This window comes from Balaenoptera borealis (genome assembly GCF_965194805.1).
Source record: "Balaenoptera borealis genome assembly, chromosome: 18".
In the NCBI taxonomy this organism is placed as follows: Eukaryota; Metazoa; Chordata; class Mammalia; order Artiodactyla; family Balaenopteridae; genus Balaenoptera; species Balaenoptera borealis.
The window spans coordinates 45,500,948-45,517,160 of NC_138877.1; the positions used below are offsets into that span (position 1 = coordinate 45,500,948).

At 33.5% G+C, this 16,213-nt stretch overlaps 1 protein-coding gene across 3 annotated transcripts in view; it reads right to left on the minus strand.

The window, feature by feature from the left end:
- Nucleotides 1-16,213, minus strand: part of DACH1 (dachshund family transcription factor 1) — a 412,485-nt gene that overhangs the window by 225,271 nt on the left and 171,001 nt on the right. For all 3 annotated transcript variants that reach the window (XM_082365964.1, XM_082365963.1, XM_082365962.1), the window contains exon 2: nt 14,372-14,487. In XM_082365964.1, the coding sequence (XP_082222090.1) occupies nt 14,372-14,487 (116 nt within the window). The remainder of the gene's footprint in view (nt 1-14,371; nt 14,488-16,213) is intronic.

The following is a 16,213-nucleotide window of genomic DNA, read 5'->3' on the forward strand; positions in this document are numbered from 1 at the left end:
TATTAAGCAATTAAGCTTGATTATAAATTCTGAAATATAATTTTTGACATCACTCACTCTATTCTTTTGCTGCCTTTATACTAAGCCTCCAAATCAAAGCACTGAACATCTCAACTATTTAAAATATAAAACTATTTTAAAATAATTTAAGCTTCCACCCAATATTAAACTAGTGGTTAGAATGCCTACAATACAAGAATATGATTCATCTGTCCAATACGTGAAGCTGTGGTGTGAGTTTTTCAAATTAAGATTAAGCATGTTAATAAAAATTTGACATATTCTTTAAGAATTTGACTCTATCCTTTTAAAATATCTTTTATTTCAATTCATCCTGTTTCAATTCTATTCAAAATATAAATAGCCTCTAAGGAGATTAATGCATTCCTTGGAATGGATGATACACTGATAACAGGGTTTATAATTACCCATCCCTGAGTTCAGCCCCAAGTGAGGTCTTCTCTTCAACTTGAGCAAGTTATTTAAGCTATCGTGCCTTAGTTTATGTGTATGTAAAATGGGATAAGCAAGACCTCCTTCATAGCTTGACGTGAAAAATAAATTAATCTTTACATATTAACAAATTTCCTACCATGTAATAGTTACTCAATAGATGTTTGCACCCCGCCTTATTTTAACCAATTAACTATATTGATTGATTAAATCATTTTAAGTTAACAATGCTTCGACCAGGTACCAGGCTAGCAACTGAACACAGAGTGGTAAAAAGTATAGACATAGCTACTGTTTCTATGTATAAAAGGGCTTGCAATTTTTCAGTAAAATGTACATGTATCTGATAAGTTGGTTTTATTTCTTTCCATTGGATAGTATGTATAGACAAAGTCTTATAGTAAATAAACAATGTAACTGCAAGAATATCTACAAAGAAGACATACAAGAAGTACCCTGTAGATTAACTCAGGCAACAATTTTGAAGCAAATCTTAAATATTTTCACCCGTGAAAATATTCTCTTTTTGTGTTTAACATCTGCAACATGGGCATGGCTTTTCTAAGCCACATGATTAAGACTCTAAATTTGAAAAAGTTTTTAAAAATGTTTTCCAAAAATTAAAGCTGTCTTTGAATGTATTCATAGGTTTTCCAAATATGTTACTTAAGAAATGCACGTTGTCTTTAAGAAATCCATGCTAACTTATAGAGGAAATAAGAAATCAGTTGAAAATATAATGAGTATTAATGAAAAACTGACATAAAAATAGGTCAAAATAATGAAGAATCACACATGCTAGTCAACATGGCACTTTAGGAACAAAGCTAAGTGAGATTAAGTTAAAAATGAAGCAGCTCCTGATGGCAAATTCTAGGTACCGATTTTTTTCACGTAGAATAGCATAAATATTTACGCATGAAAGACTATATAAGTCAAGGTATTTTCAACAATATTTTGTGAAGAGAAAGTGGAGAAAAAAACAGCCGCACACTCAGTTCTTTACATAGCTAAGATCTCACTTTAAATCTCTCTGATTCTTACAGATAAAAGAAACATGGACAAATAATGGTAGCCCATGTCACATGTGTTTAACTAGAATCCTGAAATTTAAGACATTAATGCCTAGGAACCCCAGAAGCAATATATTTCCTTGAATTCAGGCCAAGAACAACAGTGGTCTAGGCAAAATTAACTGAATGGACAGCTAACACTTTCAAGGAAAATGAAGATTACTGGTAAGAATATAGAATAGCGAGCTGATGGGAGTGATGACGCTGACCATTTTTACGATCAATTTAAAGAATATCCAAAAAAGCAATCTGCCCATTTCATTAAAATAATAATATTGGTATTTGGGAGAAGTGCATATTTCTAAAATGTCTACCTTCCAGTAGTCCTCTCTCATTGATACATATAGTATTTTATTAGAGATGATTGATGTGAAGCTCACTGTAATTTCAAAAATTCATAGAATATTATTATGTCATGAAATCCATGCCGAGAAAGCAATTGCCGTTATAAATCAAAAAGACAACTCATATGGACAGGTCATATGGTAACGGGTTCTCCTTGGAATGGTATCCTTAAATGTAATTTATTCAATAAGTAACTTAAAGGTTACGTATGATGAGATGGATCTCTTGCTCAAATAACTTCAAAATATTGTTATATTCTAATAGTAAGAGATTAATTTTCTTGGAATTTAGAGATACTTGCATTTATATTCCTTTGAATTAACATAGTTCTGTATAACTCTTCTGAAATGTTTTTACCCTAACATAATAATCCCCTAGAAGGATTTCATTAAGCAATACAAGATAATAAATAACACAAAAGGCATTTACTGCTTTAACATGTGAGTGAAGGTATCCAAATAGAAGAACAGACTTTGAAAACCTTCACAATGCTACATTTTCACATTTAAAAAATAGTTTTCAACTAGATGTTTTAACAGGGAAAAGAACTGCTCAAAAATTGACTTCTGGGGAATAACGTGTTATCAGAGGGATTAAACGTTTTATTGACTTTAATATTAAATACTATACATGTTTAAAGAGAATCTTGATGATATAGCATCGTATTTTTAAGTCTAACCCAAAATAGCAACTTATAATCTCATAGCCCTTTGGGAGAGACAAAGAGTCTTACATCACCTTTAATGCTTAAAAACTCCACACTGTTCCTTTAAGTCATATCCTTACATCTCAGGAGGCAAACTCAAATCATCAGAAAATATGTATTTAGAAAAATAGTTTCTCCACATATATTTGCATTTCTTAAATGAAACCTAATGGGCATATGTTTGATGGAATGATATTCCATCAAAGGATTTGACATTAGGAGGCATTTCAGCGAATTAAATATGAATCATAAAATTCTACATACCATGAAGATCAAAAAGTAACCATTGACATGAGAAGATTGTATCAGTCGAAAAATATTTTATTTGAGCTAATTGGAAGATACAAAAGCAATTTTTTAAAAACTGAGAAAATGATTACAATCCAATTCCATAAATATAGGGAAGGACTCATCATTCCCAGAATTGATGTGTTCAAACTGAGAGATAAATAACTGGTATTCTATTTGGAACAAGGCAAAAGTCCTGTTTCGAGAATCATTGTAATAAAACTAAATAGCAGATGACATCTTGCTATATATAAGACTTTGCAAAGCGTTTTGTGATACATTAGCTCATTTGTTCTTCACAAAGTCATATCAAGTAGGAGATAAGGCCGACCTTATGATGTTTGGTTTATACATGATAAAGTTAAGTATTTCAGAAGGCAGCTTGATGTAGGAAAATAACCAATAAATTGGAATCAGAAAATTTGAATTGAAAACTGTCTCTAGCACATAATAGTGAAATTTTGGACAAGTCTCCTAGCATTTTTTCCTCCTCTCTAAAACGATGTTTTAGGTACTAGTATCTACCTTGCTATGACTGAGGCCAGAAAGTGTTAGCCACAGTCACATTGCTAGAAGTGATGAAGAAGAGAATGAAAGCCAGACTTTTCAGTTCCAAGTTAGGAGCCATATCACCATGTCATGTTGTTTAAAAAACATACATGTCTTTAAAGAAAATCATAACCTACTCATTGTATTCTAAAAGCAGCAAAGATAAAAGAATCAAATCCATTTTGGCCTTCTCTAGGAATTCAGCTTAGGGTAACTTTAGTTAAAATGTGAAATGGCACAAAAGTACATCTGGAAATAGTTTAAACTACTGTATATATATCCTTAGCCACATATCAACAAGTGAACATGATAAAATGCTCTCAAATTAATTATACTGACTACTTCCTTAATGAAGTGCAAAAGTGTTTGCGTAATCTGATTCAATTTATTGAATTAGGTTACAGTTTTATCATTTTGAAAGCTGGCTTATTGTTTACAGTATATGTCAATTCATTTCCAATAATTAATAGCACAGCATACAGCTGTAATCAATTGAAAGCAATCTTCATTTTTAAGGTCCACTAGCATTTGTGGTGTGCATATTTCTAAAAGCAATATATGACTATGACAGTTTGAACACATAACAGTAGCAATGATATTTCATATCCATAAGTCTTATTCTGCCCACAAATACAAATTTATAAAAAGAATTTATTGTCATTAAGCCCTGAAAAGTAAACATGTAATAACCAGATTTTAGTGTTAACTACCCCTACTAGGAATATCTATAGAGCACATTTATATGAATTTGAATTTGCCAAGCTAAGACTTCTTAAACCTAAGCTATACTTTTTTTAAGTTATCAATTTTATTCTTAAATCCAAAGGAATGAGCATAGAGAGTCAGCAATCATAATCAGTAACACTTGGATCACCCTGTTTAATTACGATAATAACACTTTATCTTTGTCTAGCTTCATCATTTACAGAATACTGTTATAAATTGTGTCATTTGACATTCATGGAAGTTTAATGAGAAAAATAATTTTGATATAATGAAAAGATTCTTTTTTTATAGATGAAGGAAATAAAGGATCAAAATATTCGACTGGCTCAATTATTACACTTTTTAAAAGTTGTATATTTGGAAGATTTACACAAATTTCAAGAATTGACAGGGAACTATATTCAATATCCCGAGATAAACCATAATGGAAAAGAATATAAAAAAGAATATATACATATGCATAACTGAATCACTTTGCTATGTAACAGAAATTAACACAACACTGTAAATCAACTATATTCCAATAAGAAAAAGAGAAATGACTCCTCCTTGGAGACTTTATTTTTTAAAGTGGAAAGTCAAATCAAAGATATTTACAGTAAAGTTCAAGGTCTTTCATTTAAATCCCTTTAAGAGTCATGTCTTTCTGCTGTCAATTCTGATGATCTTTATCGGTTAAAATAATACTATTTTTTCCACTCATCATTCCAAATCCTACCACAGCTAAAAAAATTCTCTTATATAATACTAAATGATTGTCATTTTCTCCTATCAATCTTACAGCTATGGACCCCTTCACGGAGTACTCTTAAAAGAAGGTCCAAGATAACAGAGGAGGAAAAAACATTTTAAAATTTCTTTTAATTGGAAAGAAAATATTTGTGAGCCTACCATAGTCACAGTCTTGCCTATGAGTTAATATTCCATCCATGAAAACCAGTGTAACAAACAGTATGATAGCTTGTAAATGTGAAGCATTCATCTCAAAAGTAATTTTTAAAAATTACTCAAAAACTATGAAAGAATATGAGTATAAAACCCTGAAAGGATGGATGCCCTTTAACCAGAAAGGCACCATGTCAAGTTTAGAATAACTCAAAGTGAAATAAAATAGAATCATCAAATTTTATAACTAGAAGGGAACAAGATTGCCTCATTCAATCTACCTCCCTCCAATGCAAAATTACCTGCTGATTTGGCTGATGGTCCGGCAATGAAGGATTTTTTTTTTTTTTTAAACTATTACACTTTTGTACCGTGAACAATATAGCCCATAAAAAGTAATTAAACATAAGTACTATGGCTAACAACTTTTTATCCCCCTTTCCTATTGAACCCTTCCATCAGAAGGAAAAGTTAAGGTTTTATGAGTAATAAACTTCCCTTTTAGATAGTTCTCCTTGTAGCAAGGCTCTTTCTTATGGAAGCCAATGCAGACCTCTCTGTAATTACTGTTCATCAGTTAAATTTCTGTCCTTGGAAGAGCACAGTATGAATCTACTCTAGCATCCACCTTCAGACCCTCTCTAAGTCTTCTTAAAACTAAACATCACCATCATTTCCAAAATCCTATTTTCTGGGCTATTCTCTTAATGCTCACAGTCTGTCAATGTCCTACTAAAAATTGCAATGCCGTGACTGAATATAATATTCCAGATATCATCTGAAGTGCAGAGTAAAATTGTATTGTTGTCTTCCTTTCTCTGGACTTTATATTCCTATCCATTAAGCTTAGGTGTATTAGCACTTTCAGAAGTTCTATCACAATGTTGTTGTTTTTTTTTTTTTTTAACATCTTTATTGGAGTATAATTGCTTTACAATGGTGTGTTAGTTTCTGCTTTACAACAAAGTGAATCAGCTATACATATACATATATCCCCATATCTCCCTCCCACCCTCCCTATCCCACCCCTCTAGGTGGTCACAAAGCACCGAGCTGATCTCCCTGTGCTACGTGGCCGCTTCCCACTAGCTATTTTACATTTGGTAGTGTATATATGTCCATGCCACTCTCTCACTTCGTCTCAGCTTACCCTTCCCCCTTCCCAGGTCCTCAAGTCCATTCTCTACGTCTGCGTCTTTATTCCTGTCCTGCCCCTGGGTTCTTCAGAACCATTTTTTTTTTTTTTTTTAGATTCCATATATATGTGTTAGCATACAGTATTTGTTTTTCTCTTTCTGACTTACTTCACTCTGTACAACATTGGTTTATATGACTGCATAACCAAATAAAATCAGTGTTTTTTATGTAGAATGTTTTCAGATCAGGTCTTAAGTTCATTCATGACTAGGGCAATGAATGTTTTAGGAAATCGAATTCAGGTTTTATTAATACTGCTATTTTTCTGACATTTGCCAAGTTTATTTGAAATGTCTGGTCCTGTCAACACTTGCAATTAGCAACTCTACTTCTTTACAAAGAAGAGCATAACGTTGTAAAACTTATCTCCAATATGCATGGAGAAAATATAAAGAAATTTCAACATGAAATTTTAAATCCTTAATAACAAAGCTGGGTCACTTCATTAAGGGAAGAAATTGAAGCTTGGAAGTTAGCCAAAGGGGGGAAAGCCTATCAAAGACAGAGAAGGAGACTAAACAAAGAATTCTGTTTATCTTGTATGACTTTTGCTCTACAACATCTTTAGGAATACTCAAAATATATCTATAGCAGAGTTGGTTGTTTTTCCTGAATGAACATTATTTACTGTATTTCTCACTTCTCTTGGTTAGGGAAGGAAATAAGATAGTAATAGCACCTCCTACGGGTCAAGAAATTAGAGCAAGCAATAAAAGACAACATGTGACATTTTGTATAACCAAGGGACTAGAACCCTATATGAGAATCCCACAGATAAATGGATAATCCACAAAGCTCCCGCTAAATCCACACACCATTCACCATCATAATCAAAATTTGACTCTTAAAATCTGATTTGCTTTTCTGTAAATAAACTTCTCTTCTGTCAAAGGAGGCATCGTATTACTAAGAAAGAAGCAAATACCTTGCAATTAGTCAATTAAGTATATTAGCATCTTCGTTACTGCAAATCTACTGAGAGAGAAGTTTAAGTAGATTATAACTCTGAGTCCAGCCCAGTGTAGGCATAAGAGACTACAGAACTCAATAGAAACTTGGAAGAGGGAAACAAATTAGGGAAAAAAGGACTGTAATTTTCTTCTAAATTAAATAGATGAGAGGCCTGTCCAGAAGTCTAGTAATATGTGGTTATGTAATTAAATCTAAAATAACAGATCTTTGCCCTAAGAGATTAGAAAATAAAGATTTTTATAAATTTCTATGCTAGTAATAAGCAGGGCATTTTATGATTTGACTGAAATGTTTGATTATAATGTATATATAATATATACATAAATAATGTATATTTAATAAATATATTATCTAATCCCTCATACCAAAGCTATATTTACATTTAGTTATATTATGAGCCACATTTTATTCACGTATGGATTAAATTAGTTCTATATCAAGACACTGTGGGTACAAGTACATATATGCAGGAATTTTAAAGGCTAGTATGTTCTATGTTACCATTTTATTCCTGAAAATATTGCTTCTTTAGAGCATCGATGTAGAAGTATAAATTTCATCAGTTGATGATGACAGTGCTTAAATGTAGCCATCATAACCCACAAACAAACAAATAAATAATGCCCTCCATTTCCCGAGTGCACCTCCTTTAGGCACTAGACTCGGCATCTTTAATCTGGAGCCTAATTGTACTTAATAGGATTTTATAAGCTGCATTATAACGCCAGTGTTTAAATTTGTAACTCTGAGGCATAATCATGTCTCTCAGAAATCCTTTGCTAAACATATATTAGCCATATTCATTGAACAAATATTTATTTTGAATATCTGCTTGGTGGCAAGCCGTATTATACATAATGGGATACTATAGTAAACAAAAAATCACCAAAATCTGTTGGCATGCATGTCTTCCACACCACACTTGGGCCGCTCATAATATCTCAACCAGGGACTTTCTGGGTGTGCAAGGCTGATAATGACCCCCGAAGTTATGCCCACATCCTAAATCTGGGAATCTGGGAATACCACTTGATACGGAAAAAGAGTCTTTGCAGATGTGATTACATTGACGATTTTGAGATGGGGAGATGATCCTGGATTATCTGATGGGCCCTAAATACAATCACAAGTATCCTTTCAAGAGAGGCAGAGGAAGAAGTTATACACACACATTGACACACACATACACACACACACACACACACACACACACACACACAGACACCGGACAAGGTGGAAATTAGAGCCACAAACCAAGGAAAGCTGGCAGTCTCCAGAAACTCAGAGGCAATGAAACAGATGCTCCCAAAGAGCCTCCAGCGGGAGTGTGGCCCTACCGATAGCTTGGTTTGGCCCAGTGATAGTTGATTTTGAACTTCTCCAGAATTCTGAATTAATTTTTATTTACTTTAGTCACCAAGCATGTGGTAATTTGTTACGGCAGCCACAGGAAACTAATAGAGTGTTCAATACAAGTTTTAAGACTAACTACATTACATGATGAAGTTTGGTATTAGGCTGGCCTTCCAAAATGGGAAAAAGAAGATATATTACTTAATTTTTCTCTTCAAGAAAAATTTAAAGGGAAACACACATGAAATATTGATAAACTAAATGCATTACCCTCAAAATGTCCAGTGATTAAACTTTCACAAATATTCCCTGCATATAAATTTATGAAAATGCATACTTAAACATACTACATAAACTTCAGTGGTTTAAATAGTTTGTATTGTATTTACTCTTTGAGTGAGGCATTCAATAGATTGCTATGTTTTAATTTGTGAGTGAAGATCAATCCATTTGTGACTGTTTTACTTGTGCATTTTTCTGTTATTCTTACTTGTAAGTCTCCCCAGGGAATACAATGCATTTGTTATGATAAACTTCTCAATATGCAAAACATATTTACACACTAATTTTTTCCTCAGAAGTTGAAATGCTTAATGAATTTAAAATATTACAAATGCTGATACTACAAAAATAGGTAGTTTGGATGTTGTTGTTGGTTAGTTGGTAATATTTAGCAAGAAAAATAAAGAATATAAACTTTGAAAATATGTCTTTGAATTATAAATCCACATGAGAATACTTTCCTATCATCTTTTTTTTTTTTCTTTTTTAAGAAAAGAATGTTTCAATGGGATGAACTCTGGTTAATATTGCCCTGGTCTAGTATTATTTTCAAAATGGTAAAATTGCATTTATAAGTTCTTACCTTTTAAGCATAGTGCATGTGTGTTCACAATTGCTTTTTTTTTTTATCCTGAATGCATATTGATTATGTGCCTACGAGGTCACAGTGAGAGAAAAGATGTATCTAAGAAGCAAAACTATGAATCATTCATTCATTTAATTTGAATATATTTGAAAAAATTAGGTAATGGATATCTTTTTTAATGTTAAATGCAAATATTTGAGACTCACTGAGTTACTTCGTAATACTTGCATGAAAATTGTATTTCAAAACTAGTTTGCATTCTACCCTAAAGATAAAATCAGGATGTTGGCCAAATATGCTATCCAAGTTGCACTCCTGGCACAGGAGAGGAGTATTTAGAATTCCTAAATAACCCTTTCCTTAATTGTAAAATACACATGATTCTATAAAAAGTATGAATGTTATTGGAACTCTGTTGCTAGGATGAATTTATTCCAAACTGGTATTTATTTTCAAAAATGATTTATGACATGTGCTCAGTCCAAATAAATGTAGGGAGCACTACAGGAGGTGTTGTGTTGTGAGACCCGACAAAGAGCCTTCTTTCTTTCATTAACTTCCACTTCTGGTTGCTATGGCATCCAGTGACAACCATAAATTTGGAAATTATCACCATCTGCCCACGCCCCCTTCTAAGGTTACACACAAGCCCACTTGAACAACCAAAGTGGCAAACAAAAACTCCATAAGCAATCTCAGAGTTTTTTCTTTTTTTTTCTTTTCATATTATAGATACCTAAATACATAATCTTAGGTCTGGTAAGCCACTTTTTAAAAATATAAAAACGGTCAGAATTTTTTCTGAAAAACAGATTCCTCAAGGAAAGATTATTATTTAACTCCAATGTTCAATTGTTGAAAAGAAAAATGAGGGAATGATTAGAAACAAATTGACAGAGTTTTATAAATTGTCAAAATAAATAAATTTTTTCACAGGATCAATTTTTGCAACCTTGAAGGTAAATCTGCATCTTTTATGCTTTTCAAATGGTAATACTTGGAATACAAAATCACAGTTCAATGTTTATAGGCAGTCAATGATATAAAGCTTAGAAAGGATTTGAGATTTGAGGGTGGGTGTTTTCTTCTTTCTTTGTTTTTCTTTTTATTTTTTGAGATCTATATGACTGTTTGTTTGTTTTGCTAGTTTTAGAAAAATGATTTCCAAGTCTTTAAAAGGTACTGATATAACTATAGACTCCTGGAAAAAAAAATTTTTAACTCAAACTCACAGGTCAAAAATGTAGTAGAGGGACTACCATGGTGGTGCAGTGGTTGAGAATCTGCCTGCCAATACAGGGGACACAGGTTCGAGCCCTGGTCTGGGAAGATCCCACATGCCGCGGAGCAACTAGGCCCGTGAGCCACAATTACTGAGCCTGCGCATCTGGAGCCTGTGCTCCGCAACAAGAGGCCGCGATAGTGAGAGGCCCGCGCACCACGATGAAGAGTGGCCCTCGCTTGCCGCAGCTGGAGAAAGCCCTTGCACAGAAACGAAGACCCAACACAGCCATAAATAAATAAATAAATAAATAAAAACTAAAAAAACAAAAAAACAAAAAAAACAAAAAGTGTAGTAGAAATGTCCTCAAACTAGTTTGCTTAATGTCAAAAATGTTGACATATAAGTTTTTCATTGTTTTAAAAAAGTAACACATTTCATCTTTCCCATCTTGAGGAAGAAAAATAACATTTTATTTTTAAAGAAAGTAGCAAATATAAATAAAGTCCTGGGACAAAAAAGTCTATATGTCCATATTGAATTATATTCCCCAAGTAAAAGTACTCCTTGGGAGAAAGTGTTACAGGCTCTTGAGAACTATAAGATTTCTTTAAGATGATAAAATTTCCAGTTAATGTTTTAAGATAGTGAATGACATTCTCCAAGGGATGAAGATATTATTCTGTATTCTCTAAAATCTAAATTTCTCCATCTAGAAAAATTTTGTGTGAAAAGAGCAATCATATTGAATATAGTAAGACAGCACAATTCATGTGCAACAGTCAAATATATGGCAGCTTCAAATCTTTGGACAAATGTCTAAAAATTGAATTAAGTGAAATAGGCAAGAGTGAGCTCACACGCCCTGTTTTAAAGCCATTCCCTGGGCTCTATAGAGTATTAAACTGTCCAAAAGCCACTTCTTCAAATCTAATCTACTCTCCTGTTGAGTCTCCATTTCCTCATCTTTCTCTGGAACATGACTGCTGAAGGTCTGTTTCAATGTAATGCTTAATAAGCTTGAGAGAAAACCTGGTTTCTGGGCTCACAACATATCAGGAAGAACAAAAGTTTAAAAACCATGTATGAGGAGACAGCACAGCAATTGAAATACATGAAATGATCCTGCTTCAAAAATGAATGTCCATAATAATGTGTCAAGTTTAAACTATCTTCAGTATCTCTGTTCACCAAGCTAGGGAAGTGTGTAAGATATTTCAGAAAGGGATCTATCAAAAATGACTTAATATTTTTTTAACATCTTTATTGGAGTATAATTGCTTTACAATGTTGTGTTAGCTGCTGCTGTATAACAAAGTGAATCAGCTATACATATACATATATCCCCATATCCCCTCCCTCTTGCGTCTCCCTCCCACCCTCCCTATCCCACCCTTCTAGGTGGTCACAAAGCACCGAGCTGATCTCCCTGTGCGATGCAGCTGCTTCCCACTAGCTATCTATTTTACATTTGGTAGTGTATATATGTCAATGCTACTCTCTCACTTTGTCCCAGCTTACCCTTCCCCCTCCCCGTGTCCTCAAGTCCATTCTCTACGTCTGCATGTTTATTCCAGTCCTGCCCCTAGGTTCATCAGAACCTTTTTTTTTTTTTTTACATTCCATATATATGTGTTAGCATACAGTATTTGTTTTTCTTTTTCTGACTTACTTCACTCTGTATGACAGACTCTAGGTCCATCCACCTCACTACAAATAGCTCAATTTTGTTTCTTTTTATGGCTGAGTAATATTCCATTGTATATATGTGCCACATCTTCTTTATCCATTCATCTGTAGATGGACACTTAGGTTGCTTCCACGTCCTGGCTATTGTAAATTGTGACTTAATATTTTGATTTTGAGTTTCAGCTTATGATCTTCAGTTGTTTAGAAACTTCACTTACCCCAAAGTTACTTTATGGTCTTAATTATGTGAGATGCTGTTATTCTTAGATTCTGATGACATCACCTTATCTCACCATTGCTTAGGTAGTGAAGTATTTATTGTTTTCACCTTAAAATGTTGGCAGGCAGTTTGGAACCAGATCTTTTCTATTTTAATACAAAAACAATCTAGAATACTTTTCACCCAAAATATAACTGTGATTAGTGAGAATCAACACAAACTTATCAAATATAAAATAATGATTGTTAAAATGATTATTTTTTTAAAGCCCCAAAACGTATTCATTGAGAAGTTAAGTCAAAGACTCTTCCGTCTTTCTTCTAGCACACCTGAGTCTTTCAGTCATAAAACATGAAAAGTTAAGATCTTCTTTCCATCTTGAATATGTAGTACCAACCCCTCCCCCCCACCGCCCCGGCCAAATCTGCAAATCAGGAAATTTTATCTAGTTAAATAAAAACAGTTAAGCCTTAACAAAACGCTACCTACTTCTTTTCGAAATATCAAATTTGGAATTCGAATTTCAGGCAGTAGGATTCAGTTACTTGTGAATCATGACTAAAGTAAATGAATAGAAATGATACCTGCTCTGTAGTTGGGTTGTTTTCAGCTATTGATTTTACTTTTCTGTTTCTCAATTTTTCATCTGCAAACATTAGCATAAAGATACAACTCTTCTTTGGAATGTGAATTATTTACTTTTAAGAACCTTTGGTACCTTACAAAAAATGTTAAATATATAAAATGAATAACTTTCAAATTCAACTCAGTGGGTATTTGATAAAGGTTCACAAAAGTGAACCAACTGTTAAGACGCTGCCACAAAAATAAAGGTGAGTTAAAAGAGCCATTGCTTCCAAGGAGCTTTCAACAAAGTATGGAATGTGAAATAAGATACCCATGATTATATTACAGCCTAGAGGAAGACAAATGTTACAAAAGAAAAAGCAAACATTTATATGGGAATTCAGAGAAAAAAATTAAGACTTTCTCCTTATCTTGCCAGATTATCTTTCCTGTTTCAGTCGTGTGAAATGACAGTTACCTGTTTATACATCTATCTCCTCAATAAACTTTCATGATGGCAAGGATTAATAAATACTATATGTTATATAATAACAATATCGTTATTATCATATTTTAATTTACTCTGAGTCTGGATGAAACATGGAAAGTAGGCAGACGTGTGTAAGTATATAAAAGAATTAATGAACACATCCAGGTGGTGAAAATCAAATGAGCTGTTTTTCCATGCAGCACATTATGAAAGTTGTTTATGGTACAGAGCTTTTGTGGTCAAGACTATTCTTTTACTTGTACATTTTCAAAATTCTGGTGATAAACATCCTTCAAATGCTTCTAACAGAAATAGTTTAGGAAAAACAGGAGATATTTCTATTTGATATGGTTACAGTCTTTTGTTTGGATGCATGTTAATCTATTTTGTGAGTTTTTGTGGAATGAAATATAAACTTAGAATCCAGAAACCTGGGTTTGAATAACCACTGCCAGTGACCAGCTGATTGACCTTGGGAAAGTTACTGATTCTCTCTGAGCTTCAATTCCTTAACCGGAAAGTACGGATAATAATTTGCCGTTTGATATTAGCAAGAGGATTAATTAGAATAACTCCTAGCACTGTGTTCAGTTAAACGTCTTTAATTTTATTTCAAATAAAGAAATGATGATAATCATAATGCAGTTTTGAAATAAATTCTCATCAGTAACATTATCTTAGTGTGAACAAAATATAACTGATGAGTGTGAATATCTATGGCACTGGCTGATTTTGAATATTTTCAGCATCAATAGGTAGCACTCTTACCTGTTGGTGGGATTATCCCAGGAGACATAAGGCCTGGGACAGAATGTGGCATGATATGAGAGTTCTCTGGGGAGGTGACACTTTGAGTCCTCTTAGGAGGCCTTCCAGGTCTAGAACTGAAACAAACAAACAAAAAATTTTTACAATTAAGCTGTTGTCTTACACATCATTTCAAAGTTGTTTCAAGTGGTAACATGGACTGTAAATAAATTTGTTTCAAGGACAGTTGCTTTTGCAGTTAGATGTAATAGACTTCCATCACTAATTAGATTACATGCTGAATTCATTTTCCTCATTGAAGATCAGCCACTCTTGATGCATAATTCATAGCCTGCACCTCGTTACCTGCTTCTTCATATTAATATCTATACACAGTTTGAATTGCCTCGTTTGCATATGCTAAAGTTCTGCATGCAGCCTTCAGCACGAAAATTATGCACTAACTTGTAATAATTATTACAGTCAGCCTGCTATTGATTTATGAGAATTTTAAAAACCAAATATGTGTAGTACTTGTAATGAATGATATTTTAAGGTTCTTCAGGAAATTAAAAGGCAATGGCTGCCTAAGGAAATGTTCTGCTTGTTTGATTTAATACTACAGTTAGCTGGGAGGTGGAATGAAAGAGTGATTCAGACCTATAGCACATTTTTCGATGATATGTTTTATTACTTCGCACTGCTAGCCTGATATCTAGATGATAGATGACAATACGTATCTAATGTGTGAAAAGGTCTTGCAATTTCTTTATTTTTTGTCATTTAAAAGATAAGTCAAGTTATCATTTAACCCTTATTCTATTTAAATGAATAGCCCCACTAGGTTGCCTCACTTTAAATCTGCTAAAATACATTGGAAAGGCTTAGGATTATTTGTAAAACATCATTTAGAAACTGCCAGTGTAGCATCTTATATCTGCCTTTAGGATAAATGGAAATACTTTGTGTTTCAGCAGTACTTCTCCTTTGCTTGCCTATTGTACAATGATAAGTTTTAAAATTATAAAAGCAGAAGGTGAAAAGGATACAAATATTCAGCATCCTTGTATAAGGAAAACATGAAGAATACAGTATTAGCAACTTTTGAAACAAAGATAATTCGCATTGTTTCCACTGTCTGCCTCTGTATCATGAATATACATTTATGAAAGGCTTTTCCATCATTTTTCTGGCCAATATGTGCCAGGATATATTAAAACCTCCACATACATCCTTCATAAGTTAACATCTCTGTGTCAGCTTCAGCTGAGATCCTTTGCCTCATCAGAAGATTCAAAGATCCTACCTCTATTATTTAGTGTAAGTAATATATGTAGTCATTTAACAAATATTAGTAAGCTCTTGCTGTTTTCAAAGCAGTGCACCATGGAGGCTAATTTGGGAGAATGGGTTCTTAGTCTTCAGTAACTTACACTCTTGCCAAAGGGACAAATCTGGTGCAGAAAGAACTAAGGTGCAAACTAGAATATGCTGTGTCCTAAGCAAGTTGCAATCTGAACACTCATGGGAAGTTAGGGTGGTTCCCTGTTGGAGATAAGATTTCATGGTCCTGGGAGGTTAGAAGAAAATTCTGAAGGATGGGTCGGACATGGAGAGAAAAAGAACGGAAGAAAGCACACTCCAGTGAGAATGTGTGAAAGGAAGGGAAACATGAAAATGTATGAATGTACAAGATTTTCTCCAGTGAGTTGAAACAGGTCAAATAAAATGAGGGGCAGAAATCCATACTGTTAGACTTACTGCCTAGGGCCAGATCCTGGAGGACTTTGAACCAAGAGCAAGTAGATTGTGCATTTGTTTTGCTAACCAATAAGGACACTGCCCTGTGTATTCTGAAGCATC